General features: G+C 40.7%; 1 protein-coding gene across 1 annotated transcript; it reads left to right on the top strand.

The window, feature by feature from the left end:
* Positions 1–2,185: 2,185 nt before the first annotated feature.
* Positions 2,186–12,422, top strand: grk1a (G protein-coupled receptor kinase 1 a). Its single transcript, XM_048234803.1, has 7 exons — positions 2,186–3,274; positions 7,803–7,930; positions 8,105–8,262; positions 8,540–8,623; positions 10,221–10,345; positions 11,313–11,514; positions 12,087–12,422. Exons 1-7 carry the CDS (start codon positions 2,573–2,575, stop codon positions 12,377–12,379), a joined length of 1,692 nt encoding a protein of 563 aa, XP_048090760.1. The 5' UTR covers positions 2,186–2,572; the 3' UTR covers positions 12,380–12,422.
* The last annotated feature ends 1,993 nt before the right edge of the window (positions 12,423–14,415 follow it).

Below are 14,415 nucleotides of genomic sequence, written 5' to 3'. Positions count from 1 at the left end.
CTTAGCTGGTCAGATTTATATCTTAAAAAGAGAAAACAAGCAATATAACTGTCATATCATTAATACATCCATCCATACATACATATATTCCATCCATACATATATATATATATATATATATATATATTTGTTAACCCATACTGCTTTTTTACCACTCCTACCCACTTTTAATTTGAGATAGATGTCCACTTTCTGTACTCTTCTCTGAGCGCCTTGGTGAATGGTGAATGCCTTTGCCATGTCTTTGCCCACAGACTACAACTTTATATGCTCTGATAAGGACCAATTCCATACGCACAGACTGGGCGGGCTGAGGCGGCCGGCGAATGCGGTGGAGGTAACCAAGGTAACCTTGGAGGGCTGTGCTGTCCTTCGAGTCCGTCATACGATCGCCACACACCAAACTACAGAGGGCCTGAAATCAAAATGTCTTATCTCAGAATCCTTCCCAATCCATATCATAGGCCTACTCAAAAGACTTCAAAGATTAGTGTCCTCCTCTCAAGAGGGAGGAAGTTTTTTTTTATGTAACACAAACAGTATGTTGATAAATCATACAGTATATTGCTTTACAAATTAGCAGATTAAAATTACATAGTTCATAGCTGGGACAATTTAGTGGGAAAATAACTTTAGATAGATAGATAGATAGATAGATAGATACTTTATTGATCCCCAAGGGGAAATTCAAGGTCTCAGTAGCATACAGACATCACACACACATTCACTAACAGCAGAAAAAAGTCATTAAAAGTATATAATATAAAAAACAGTGCTTAGCAAGTAGTAGAAGATAAAGAATATACTTAAATACAAATTATACTAAATAACAAAATCTAAGCCTAAAAACAGTATCCACATAGTGGGTGATTAATCATGAGGCGCTTGCAACTTTGACAAAATCAGTTTCTATCACATGTCATCTGGTGGTGTTGGTCCACTGTGTTTTATCAAGTCCAGGGTCAATGCAGCCTTCTACCAGAGCACTTCATGCTGGATGAAACAAAAAGTAAGCGCACTGTCAAGCTTCAACTCTTGTGACATGCTTTCTTGAATATTAAAGAGTTAAATCTTGACAGTGTGTTTGCTTTTTGTTTCATCCAGAACTTCCTTTGTTTTTGTACCCATCTGAGATGAATTGGATTTCGAGTCTAATTTTGGAATTGGCCAGTGACTACAGCTTGTACACCTTTGATGTCTGAGTAATTTGGTTCCCAACCAGACCTCCAGCAGCAGGAAGGCACTTTGACATATTTCCTTATGGTATTGCCAACCGATCAAAGGTCTTGCAGGTATGTTGCTGAAACATTTCTGAGAGGTATTTTGGTCTGAGTGGCATTTAGTGATGTATTAATAAATATGCATTTAATAATATTTAAATATTTACATAGTATGGTTATGGTTATGGTTATGGATTTAGCAGACTCCCTAGTTTAACATTACCCTAGTTATATGTATGTTTAGTGGGTATAGTGTCCTTATGATGGCATTCGTTTCGAAGATGGATAGATAGGCAGTATTATGATCAGATAGGCTGTATTATGAGCAGAGTTTGTGCGTAATGGTTTGATAGCAGTAGTAGGTAGCCATAAACATAGTTAACACAGGCAAGCAGATTTGGTGGGAAGACTGCAGCAGCATCCCAAAGTAGAGTTTAGAGCATGTGTGTGTGTGTGTGTGTGTGTGTGTGTGTGGGTGGGGGTTGTTTGGACATTTTACATTTTTGTTTAACACAAGAATAGATTTAGCTTGATTCATTGTGCTTTTTGTTGTTTATACATTTTTAGATATCTATTACTAATTAACTATTAATTTGGTCAATGTATTGATAAACAGTAGAGAAAAGGCCCTGTGATACCAGGCAGTTTATGTTTTTCAGTACGGTGAGTAATCAATTTGGAAATTTGTGTGAGATTCTAGTAGTTCTGTCAAACCATCACTGACGTTGTCATAGCGATCTTGATTAGTTAAACATCTCAGAGAAGCTCTCACCATCAGTCTCGCTTAAGAAAGAAGAGCCCACAATGAACATCTATCTGCATTCGCTCTCTTGTATAAGACTTATGAAGGGTTAACATGGGGAAGGTATTATGGCGTTAGGAGATAAAGGCTTTAGGGAAAGGTGTTGAGTCAGGGGGATGTGTGGGACTGTATGCCGTGCCCAGCTAAGTCCTACAGTGTCGTATCTGGCCTCAGCCTCTCTCTGTCTCTTTCTCTAACACGTTCTGTTTTGATTTCTATCACTCCAGGGGGGCCTGTGTGTTCCCAGTATTCGAAGCCAAGGGACAGTAATCCTCGGACTATCCCCTTCTTTGGTTTTTGAACGTAACACATGTTGCTTTTCTCTGCCCCTCCCTCGCTGTGTGGGGCGTTCTGAGCGGCATATCTCCGCGCCATCTCGTTCCGTCTTCTCTTCACTCAGGGCACCCTTCTTCTGTTCTGCCCGTGAGGTGTGAAAAACACCTCTTTCATAGTCTGTACTCTCGTCTCGTCTCGTCTGTACTCTCGTCTCGTCTCGTCTGTACTCTCGTCTTTTCCTTTTGAAGCCTTTCATCCATCCTTTGTTGCCATCATGGATATGGGCAGCCTCACCACAGTGGTCGCAAACTCGGCCTACATCTCTGCACGTGGCAGCTTCGATGGTTCTGCGAACCCAGCTACTAGCCGCGACAAGAAGTACCATGCCAAGCTGAAGTTGCCACACATCACGGTGTGCGAGGACCTCCGTGAGACGCTAGACCTCTCGTTTCAGAGCATCTGTGTGGAGCAACCCATCGGCAAGCGTCTCTTTCAAGAGTACCTGGAGACAGCCAACGAATACAAAGGACCCTGTCGCCTGTGGAAGGACATTGAAGAGTATGACACAGCCGAGGACAAAGACAGGTTGAGGAAGGCGTCTAAGATCATCGAACGCTACATGGAGCCTACTGCCAAATACTACTGTCCCTTTCTACCTGAGAACGAAATCACCAAGGTGAAGGAGAAACATCAGGAAGCGTGTGACGATCTCTTCCACCAGACCCTAAACTGTGTAATGGACTTCCTTAAAGAGGTTCCATACACATTCTATCTGGAGACCATGTACCTCAAACGCTTCCTTCAGTGGAAGTGGCTGGAGATGCAGCCTATGGCAGAAGACTGGTTCCTGGACTTTCGTGTGCTGGGAAAGGGAGGATTTGGAGAGGTGTCAGCGTGCCAGATGAAGGCCACAGGCAAAATGTACGCCTGCAAGAAACTCAACAAGAAGCGACTGAAGAAAAGAAAAGGATTTGAGGTAAGAGATGCTCTTCAGATGTGCACTGGGTAGGCATTGTTATTGTTATTACTATTATTATTATTATTATTATTATTATTACAACTACTACTACTAGTACTACAATTTATCTGGGGTAGAAGAGTCGTTGCTGGTTCGAGGCTGTCAAAGTGTTCTTGGGCAAGACACTGAACCCCAAACTACTCCTGATGTGCAGGTTGGCGTCTTGCATGGCAACCTCTGCCATCGGTGTATGAAGGGGTGAATGTGAGGCATTACTCTGCAAAGCATTTTGAGTGCTCGGAGTCAAGTGCAATATAAATGCAGTCCATTTACCATTCTATAAAGATCAGTCAGCGATTGTTAGGCTACTACTACTACTACTACTCCTACTACTACTATATCTGCTCTTCTAAAAAGATCACATGTGATGATCCATATGTGCTGATCCTGGCTGTTCCATAAACATATGATCACTTAACTGGGATATTTTCACAACCAAAGCCGCTCACCTTCATCTGAATGTCACTGGCACCCAGATTACGTTTCATGCTTACGTAAGACTTAAATCGTTTCGGAGGGAACTTGTATCCAGTTATCTAACAGACACACTCTGATATGAGTTATTAATTTGGTGTCATATTAACTCGGTCATAATGAGGTAACTCGGTCATAAATAGTTCACAAACAGAAATGGTTGACATGAGACCCTGTAGAGATTTGTGGCTGTTTCCTGAGCAAAACTGAAAGGTCTGTAGGCCTAGACTTTGGAGCCTATACTGCACACGCCTCCCTTAAATTATCAGAATGACTCATCTTGTTTCATTAAAATATTAAATTATTTCTTGTTATTGGAAATCACTTCATAACAATATTCAGCCAGAGGTGACTGATCAGTAGGTAGCCTATGTTATATGGGAATTAGCATTTAAAGAAAATTAAATCAGTAGCCTACTAGCTTATGATTAGCTCAGCTGTGTAAAGACTTTGAAAGGCACATTGTTAAGATAATTTCAAGAATGTTATGCATGGTAACAGGGTGACAATTAGCTTTAAATCTGGTTAAATATGTTACAAAGTTTAGATATTTCCAAAATAAAATGATGTTCTATGTACACACATTAGATGTCATTAAAACAGTGCTGTGAGTGAGCTATGAGTGTTCTGAAAATCATAAAAAAAAAAAAAAATAGTCTAAATATAAGCTCATTTCATCAACACAAGTGAATGAAAAACGTTTTTTAACAATTCAAAATTGTCGAAGAAAGTCTGCATGAGTAGCATTCCTTCACAGTTAGAACCATGCAGTAAACGGCGTTAGCATGTGCATTAGCATGCGTGCTGTAGTATCAGCGCTGCTATTGAGCTCATTAGATAGTGCAGTAAATGATGTTGTGCGTTAGCATGTGCGTTAGCATGTGTGCTGTTAGCCTAGTATTAGCGCTGCTATTGAGCTCATTAGGAAGTGCTAACTCCAACATATTTATATATGGAACAGATTTAATGTGACTGCCAAAGGACGGGCAGAAGAACAGACAGCACAAACACAATGAATCAAAAGGAACATTATTACCTTGACTGGGGGACTTTTTCAACCTCTTTCTACAACCCCAAATCAGAAAAAGTTGGGACTTTGTGTAAAATGTGAATAAAAACAGAATGTTATAATCTGCAAATCTTGTAAACTCATATTTAGTTGCAAAAAGGACACAGACAACATATCAAATGTTGAAAATTACAAATTTGACTATTTCATGGAAAATATATGTTAATTTTGAATTTGGTACCAGCAACCTGTTTCACAAAAAGTTGGGACAGGGCTAACAAAATGCTGGAAAAGTTGGAAATGTTTCATAAGTAATTCTTTCAAAAGGAGGAATGTGTCATAAGTAATTAGGGAAACTGGCAACACAACTGGGTATGAAAAAGAATTCATTCCAGAGAGGCAGGGTCTCTTAGATGTAAAGATGTTAGGTATTCATCACTGTGTGCACAAATGATGAAACAATGTTATCTTAATGCTTCTTGAACATGAAATTCCGACGTATTTGGGGAGTGATCATCCACAGGACATAATATTATTAAAACATTCAGAGAATCCAGAGAAATCTTTGCAAACAAGGGAAAGAGCTGAAAAACAAATTGAATGGCCATGGTCTTTTGGACCTCAGATGTTACTGCATCAAAACCAGACCTGTTTCCAGACCTGCCATTGTATGGGCTTAGAAAACCTCTGATAACCATTGTCTATGTGCACAGTTTGATACTCAATTCAAAAATTGCAGCCAAATTTGTAACAGCCAAAATTGTATTGACATGATGCAGAAAATACCATCGTCTTATCTGGGCCTGAGCTTGTTTGAAATGGACTGAGGTAACATGGAAAAGGGCCCTGTGGTTAGACCAATCAAAATTTCCCATTCTTTTTGTGAAAATCATGGAATCATCTGGGCTAAAGAGGAGAGGGCCTATCCAAGTATCCAACCTATCCAACTTGTTTTAGTGCTCAGTTCGAAACCCAACATCTATGACGGTGTGGATGAGCATTAGTGCCTACAGCATGGGAATCTTGCACATTTCGCAAAGCACAATTAATTCTGAATGATGTATATAGCCTACAGTAGGTTTTGAGCAACATACTGAACTGCCATCCTGGCAATGTCTTGAATATTTCAGGAAAAATTCTGCATATTTAAACAGTATTTCTCCATAGGGAAGGAGTTCTAAAATGCCCTGTCTGCAGTCCAGATTTGTCAAATTAGGTGCATCATGGAGTGAAAAACATGACTAAAAATGCCTCATACTGTTGAGCAGCTGAAATCCTATATCGGGGAGTATGGGACAACATTTCATTATCAAAACTTTAGCAACTGGTCTTATCAGTTCCTAAACATTTACAGAATTTTGTTAAATAAAGAGGTGAGGCAGCACAGTGGTAAACATTCCCTGTACCAACTTAAAAAAAAAAAAAAAAAAACATGTTGCTGGCATCAACTTCAAAAGAACATATATTTTCCAGATAGAGAGATAGATAGATAGATAGATACTTTATTGATCCCCAGGGGAAATTCAAGTTCCATGAAATTCCATGAAATAGTCCAAATTTTCATGTACAACATTTGATCATTTGTCTATGTCCTTTTTGCTGCTAAATATGGGTTTACAAGAGTTGTATATTATCACACTCTGTTTTTATTTGTATTTTACACAAAATCCTAACTTTTTCTGATTTGGGGTTGTATATTAAAAAAAATACCGTAAAATCAACAATGACATGAATGAAGTCTCTGACACTTTGTGTTGTCTGTGGGGATGGAGGAGACTGGCACCTTTTTCAACCTCTCATTATCCCGTATAACAATTGCTGTAAAAATAACACTTTCAGTGTTTTTCACTGTTAATTTTGTGTTTAAGTAGTTTAACATTTAATGTTGACTTTACACATGTTGACGCACACACCCAGATTTTTGCCCGTGTCCAATTTTTGGACAATATGCCTAGATCAAAGTCAGACTTGACTTGTGCTGTTTACAGTAAACAGATATAGCCCAGAAGTCAAACATGGCTAGAGTTGCTGCTCAATTCCCCATTCAGGCCATGATGCCACCCCTGTCTTGACCTCTGCAGGAGTCGCCAATCAGCAAAAGAGGACACGTGCCACTGCACTGTTCAACACTTCCAATTGGTTCCCTGTAGTGGCCCTGTAGTGGTGATTCACTAATGCATGTTTACAGATCAGCCACCACATCAGCTGACTCAAAGCTCCGTCTACCTATTGCTCCAAGCTCAGCTTTCATTGTGTGGAACTGATGTGAAGATGGGCGAACTCGAACCTGAATATGGTACGACACTGTAATAAGTTACATGACGTTGCTCCCCAAATGATGGGCCATTTTTAGGGACCCACCAATCAGCAACCCATGAGATTGGTTAAGTCTGATGACGCTGAAATGAAATTTCTGTTTGAAATGTAGTAACAACAATGGCAGTAGCTGTAGAGCTACAGTAGATGCAGGAATACAAACAGTGGTAGCAATGCTAGCAGACATCATACATCAAAGAGCTGAAGTCAGATGTGTAAGGGTGTGTTTAGTCATTCACCGAGGCCAAAAACATTGTTGCCTTACTGCCAATGGGGTTTGGTAAAAAAAAAAAAATCATCTTGCACCATTGGTGCAAAGTAAGAACTGTACCGGTAGAGCACATAGCACATAGCTCCAACTGAAGGGCTGGCCTGTCGATTGGAGGATTGCCAGTTCAAATGGTTGCTTGATGTTGTCCGCTGTGCCCTTGAACTTCTCTTTCTTTTTGAATTGTCTCTAACCACCCAACTGTAAGTGCACCTGTGTAACTAAATTTCATGACTCATGTCTATACAATATACTAGCCATACATTCCTCCAAATTACTATTACTATTATTATTATCATGTTAAGAATATACATGATTAGTATTATTATTGTTTTTATTTTATTTTTGTTAGTATTGTTGTTGTTGTGTTGCCTGGCATGGGCCCTCTGTTTCCTACTCTACTGGGTTGTTTTCTGTAGGGGGCAATGGTGGAGAAGAGGATTCTTGCACGTGTCCATAGCAGATTCATCGTGTCTCTGGCCTACGCCTTCCAGACCAAGACGGAATTATGCTTAGTCATGACCATCATGAATGGAGGAGACCTAAGGTGATCAAGTGTGGCCATTTGCTGGATGCATGAGTGTAATCATGCCTAATCCTTGGCATGTAGATAACAGTAGACACCGTTATATGAATAGTCATCCAGCCGATTTTACTGTACAATGTCTTGCTCACAGCCAGACGTAAAATGTAAAATTGATCATGATTTCATGTCTCCTAGGTTTCACATATATAACGTGGATGAGAACAACCCAGGCTTTGATGAGCCCAGGGCATGCTTCTACGCTGCCCAGATTATCCAGGGCATGGAACACCTGCACCAGAAGAGGATCATCTACAGAGACCTGAAGCCGGAAAATGTTCTGTTGGACAATGAGGGTACAGAGACATAGCCCTAGTATAGTCTATACACAAACAGAAACACATACACTTTATTTTCCTCCTTTAAAAATGATTATATTATCCACACATGCACTATTAAAGGAATGCTCCGTGACCTTTTTGAGTTAATATAATTGTTGTTATATTGGACAGTATGAAGGCTTATCAAACTTATCTTTGGTTTTTGTTTGTAATGTACATATTGGTCAAACACACACACACACACACTCACTCGTCACTCTGTCTCCGTCATTGGATGCTTGTTTGCTTCTAGGTCACGTGCGTATTTCTGACCTTGGGTTGGCAGTGGAGCTGCCGGAGGGGGAGAATAAGACCAAGGGCTATGCCGGAACTCCAGGTGAGAACCATACACTCTCACCTTCACACTTAGTTCTAGACGAGCGCAGCTGTAGCAAGGCAGCTCACTGCTCCGGGTTAGTGTGTGCTTCACCTCACTGTGTGTGCTCTGTGTGTTCACTAATTCACGGATGTTTTATGTGTAATACTGTGTGTTCACTAATTCACATCTGTTTTATGTGTAATACTTTCCACACACTCTCATTTTGTTTATGTGAGCATGGAATGTTGCTCAGTGTCTCTATGGCAGCAATTCTGGCCAAAGTCTCTAGAGCGCTGCGCTCCTTTGGCTGCTGATTACATGGCCTTCAAACCCATTAGTAACAGAGTATCCCTGTGGGTAGCTGTAGTCCAGACACACTTCCTGGCTCAAGTTGCTGCGCTGGTGGCCTCCAGTGTAAACGAGGCTACTGTAAACAGAGCTATTGCATCAAAACAAAACTTAGTGTGTGGACTTGGGATGGCCATTTTGAGGAAGCACATAAAAAATGATTGGCATTATTTGACCAGGACTAAGGGATGCTGATCAAAATCATTATCATAACTAGTACTGTAACTCTCATTCTTAAAACAATAATTATTGCATATAGTAGTATTGCTGGAGGTTCACAGGCTGAAACATGGTAACTTCTTATGTCAGTTTAATTGATGTGGCCATATTATTTTATAATCAAAAGGTTTAAAAGTCTATTAAAATATTTCAACTTGGTATATGGACCCAGGGCCTCTTGCCTGGGGTTGTGCAAAAAAGTAAACCATTTTGTCACGTTGGGGCACTGCAACAAAGTCTCCAAATGGAAAGTGAGCTCATATTTTGGCTAATCTTTGATCGTTTAACATCAATACTTTGAGTGCTAACACCAACGCCCTCGACACAGTGACATCTAGTTTCCATGGCTGCTGGGCTGCAGTGAAGTGTTGATGCCCTCCCCTGTGCACCCTAATCCTGACCCTCAGTCATACTGCATTTTCCATGGCTGCTGGGCTGCAGTGAAGTGTTGATGCCCTCCCCTGCACCCTAATCCTGACCCTCAGTCATACTGCATTTTCCATGGCTGCTGGGCTGCAGTGAAGTGTTGATGCCCTCCCCTGCACCCTAATCCTGACCCTCAGTCATACTGTAGTTTCCATGGCTGCTGGGCTGCAGTGAAGTGTTGATGCCCTCCCCTGCGCACCCTAATCCTGACCCTCAGTCATACTGTAGTTTCCATGGCTGCTGGGCTGCAGTGAAGTGTTGATGCCCTCCCCTGCACCCTAATCCTGACCCTCAGTCATACTGTAGTTTCCATGGCTGCTGGGCTGCAGTGAAGTGTTGATGCCCTCCCCTGCACCCTAATCCTGACCCTCAGTCATACTGTAGTTTCCTTTTTTGCATCATTGGCACTACTGATGAAAGAAAGCTATTCTGTCTTTGAGCACAGCAATGATTACATGTACTGTAGCAACAGGCACACCAATCTCCTATGAAAACATTCATTTAGACATTTAGAAAACTGGATATGGATTATAAACGGGCAGACTTTTAGTTCTTTATTTGCTCATGAAATACAGGTACCTATGTAGGCTATTCCTTGACCCATTTGGCTTGCACACCATAGGGTTTATGGCCCCGGAGCTGCTGAAAAAGGAAGAGTATGATTATTCTGTGGACTACTTCACTCTGGGCGTCACACTATTCGAGTTCATCGCCGCAAAAGGCCCTTTCAGAACTAGAGGTGAAAAGGTAACCTGCTCTCTTTCTCATTGCAATATGTTATTCTTACCTTCCTATCTAATTATTTGATCATTTGTTTGTGTGTGTCTTGATGTCTGTGTGTGGAGCGCTTTAGGGTGCATAAAAAATGTGCTATATAAATAAAAACATACTTATTTACTATCTCTGCGTTTCGCTGAATTGCGCTTCGCTAATTCGATTTTCTGCACCGTTCTCTCAGTGGTGAAATGTATCAAGTGATTGGAATTGGAAAACAGCCAGTTTCAGCTCTCTGGCAGCATTAAATGGTGATTCAATAGTGCCTCCTTGTGGCTATGTTTCTGTAGTGTTATTTCTTCTCCATTTACACCTTGTGGACAGATATGGGTGGAATTTTACTTGTATGCGATATGTAGGCAAAATTATAATCATAGAATTGTGTGGTAGGAGCAGGCTTCACTCAGCTTCCTATTTCTTTTTTAGAGTGCTTGGCCAAACGTATAAGTAACATCAAAGAAGAAAAAGGCAGCACTTTGCATACAAACAGGGATGGATTACTGCATGGGCCTACCGGGCCCAGGCCCAGGGGCCCAAGGCCCAAGCCTTTGCATGGAATCATTGCCTCAATATCAACAAATCAGGATGTAGGCTATGAATCTGATTGAATTTAGTATTGGCCATCCCCAAAATGCACTAGAATACAGGAAATCACATCAAACAAATTTAAAAAATTCTGGGGGAGGACCCCCAAACCCCCCCTCCCACATATACGACAATTAGTGGGGGGCCCTTAATACATCTGGGCCCAGGGGCCCGAAAGTTCATAATCCGCCCATGCATACAAACGTGTTTATTACACATTTTGTATGCAAAGTGCGGCCTTTTTCTCCTTAAATGACAATCATACCCGAGCTGCTTGCTTCATATTAGATATTACACTCACTGCCTATGGTCTTCCCAAGGGTTCTGACATTCTGATTCTGCATTATGTGCGCAGGTGGAGAACAAAGAGGTGAAAAACAGAATACTAAACGACCCAGTCACTTACAGTGAGAAGTTCAGTGAGAACGCCAAGTCCATATGTGAGGGACTGCTGGCCAAGTCTGTAGACGATCGCCTGGGATTCAAAAATGGATCATGTGATGAGCTGCGTGCTCACCCTTTCTTCGCTGAAATCAACTGGAGGAAACTGGATGCAGGTATTGTGATAGATTCCTAGGGGCCTTCATTTAAAAGCTGGGTAAAGTACAAAGTCTGAAGTCTTATTAAGACTTGCTTAATAGCTGCAAAATATTTTTGCTAATTTAATACCATGAGAAAGATCATAAGCAACAAACAGTAGTGGGTCAGCTAAAAGCTGAGTCATAGGCAAAAACAGCTGTTTCATGCCACATGATGTCGTCAGTTCAAGCACAAGAACTTTGCTCATAAACTGACTTGGCACTTTGTCCCGCATTAAAATTATGGCCCTCAGTCTTTCTTGCATGTGATTTGTGCTGTTTGTTTCACCAATGTCTTCAAAGTATTGAACCTAAAATCATGTTTGTTTTGGTTTTGAGGTTTAAAGTATAAAGCCAGACTAGGTGTGGTTGAGGTGTGTCACACACTACCTTACGCTTTATGCAAATTTATGTAAGATTAAATAGCCGTGTGTGACTGACAATTTGTAACGAGGAATTCTCAATGTAGGAAAGTGAGCACATAAGTGTCATCTGATTCTTTCTTAGTCTTTCACCAGCACAACATAAAATAGTTTCTTTTTCTTAACTAGGAATCCTTCCACCTCCGTTCGTGCCCTGCTCTAAGACCGTCTATGCCAAGGACCTAGATGACGTGGGGGCCTTCTCCACTGTCAAGGGCGTGGCTCTTGATGACCCAGACAAGGAGTTCTTTGACGAGTTTGCCTCAGGAAACATTTCTATTCCATGGCAAGAGGAGATGCTAGAGACTGGCATCTATGGGGAGCTGACCGTCTGGGGTGCAGATGGAGCATTGCCCAACGACCTCCGCCGCGAGTCCATCCACGAGCTGCCACCAAAGTCCTCTACCTGCTGTGTGTCTTAAACAGCACTATAGAAGCAGAACTCTCCATCCTGTCATTATGATATATATATATATATATATATATATATATATATATATATATATATATATATCATCCATCTACTGTATTTGGAGAGAGAGGGGGATTGGTTGTATCAATGTGGAACGTGTTGAAATATCTTTCATTCTGAGGTAATATTATTTTCTTCATAGGTCCTAGTAGAGGAACAGTATATTGCTGACAGCCAACCATACTGACTGAAAATACAAAATTAAAATTGTACTTATGTGACACAATCAACAATGGAGATTCTGGGCTCCAGAGAGAAAACAACTGGAAATAATAGCAGGTGAACTTGGTAACAAGTTGCATTTGTGATTTGTAAGGCTGTGGCCTCTCAACAGTTTGCCCTGTGCAAATGATTTAGTTGGAGGCATGGAGTCAGCATATTCCCTTTCAGAACCCTCAGATGTGATTACCACAACATGTCACCATGGTGACGTTTCTGGAACTTTGTTTGGAACCCCAGACGACCTACAGTCCTGATTTTGAGATAGTTTTGAGACCATCACATGTGTTCTAAATAATCAGTGGTTCAGAAAAGCCCAAGCACTAAACAGAGGAAAGTGGATAAAAAATAGGAGAGCAGAAGATGTAATCTTCTAATCACAGAAAAATAAACCTCCACTGTCACACACTTGGCAAAATGACATCATTTTGACTTATACAACAAAAGTTGAACAAAGTTGACTTAGTTGAGCGTTATTGTTACTGGTGTTGTGAAAGTTATTCACATTTAAGTGTTAATTTAGATATTAGGGAATTAGGGAAGTAGAATATTTGTGCCTAGAATTAATGCCCCCATTTTGTTGACCGCATTAAATGAATAAAGCGGTTGATTGTTAAACAGCATTCATATCAGCTTTCTTAAAGTAACTGTGCAAAATGAACAATCCTTTCCTTCTGAAAAGTATGATCATTTGGACTAAATTATCATATCGGTCATGCTGATATTTCCTGTTGAGCATTCTATGTGTCTGGAGGACAAGGAGAACAAGACAATATGGCACCCATACATCACAAGGTCTCACCAGGTCTGCGCTCTAAACTGATAGAATTGAACAATTAAATTCCATTAAGGTCTCCTCGACTATAACATTATTAAAATCCAAAAAGGTTGCACTTGAAAAACTTTTGTTTTCTTTTTGATATTTCCTAGCGACAGAGGTTACAAACAAACATTTTGGCCATTAGGCCTCCACCAGTGTCACTGTATTTTGTTAATAATATTATTAACAATGAACCTTTTTGTATAAGTTGTATTATAGAAATCAAAGCCTAAACCTCAGTTCAAGTATATTTGTCAACTACTCTTAAAACTTTCAGAAATCTTGATCAAGGCCAAGCTCAGAAAGGGAGGACGTATGCCCAGGGTTGGCCCATGAAAGAGATAGAGATAAAGATCAGAAGAGGACAGAAGAAGAGAAGAGAGGAGAAGAGAAGAGAGGAGAGGGCAAGACTAAGGGAGATGCATCATGGGAGGAAGAATAAGAACTAAAGAGAGGCATATCCATTGACCAATTATATTGTGAACCTCCATGTCCCTCTCACTCCTGATCAGGTGTAGAGCAGCATAACTTGTCAAAAAGGGTATATTTACAGTAATTTACGCTATGCTTAAGTGTATTTGTAAAACGTAAAATGATGTTGAATGGGGTTTGCAGTTGAATAGAGATACAGCGAGCATGCATGGGGAGAGTGTGGGTGAGCTCTAGACAAGGAAGAAGGTCAAAAGGATAGCGCGATTGACAGGGATGTTGTGATGGCTTTTTTGTACACATATATGGTAGGTTAAATGGTAGGGGGGATGAAAGTCATTCTGACTGAGATTTGAGCGGTTCAAATTAAGTGGTCCTTCTATACATATCTTGGAGATTACACGCAACCTGCTTCAGTGGTGCTCGTACAGAGTTTGCCCCAGCCAGAGAAGGAGCTGAACATATTCCCTGTAAGAGTGAGAGAAGTCTTATGGAGGAAATGGAGCGCAACTCAGTGC

The sequence above is a fragment of the Alosa alosa genome, chromosome 23 (genome assembly GCF_017589495.1).
Source record: "Alosa alosa isolate M-15738 ecotype Scorff River chromosome 23, AALO_Geno_1.1, whole genome shotgun sequence".
In the NCBI taxonomy this organism is placed as follows: domain Eukaryota; kingdom Metazoa; phylum Chordata; class Actinopteri; order Clupeiformes; family Clupeidae; genus Alosa; species Alosa alosa.
Note: the sequence above shows the minus strand (reverse complement) of the source record. Positions and strands in the feature narration are given on the sequence as shown.

Excerpts from the sequence above, each read along its gene's own strand:
- grk1a (XM_048234803.1), top strand. The coding sequence starts at position 2,573 with ATGGATATGGGCAGCCTCACCACAGTGGTCGCAAACTCGGCCTACATC. Across the intron at positions 3,275-7,802 it reads AGAAAAGAAAAGGATTTGAG|GGGGCAATGGTGGAGAAGAG; the intron begins GTAAGAGATGCT and ends TGTTTTCTGTAG. Across the intron at positions 8,263-8,539 it reads TGTTCTGTTGGACAATGAGG|GTCACGTGCGTATTTCTGAC; the intron begins GTACAGAGACAT and ends GTTTGCTTCTAG.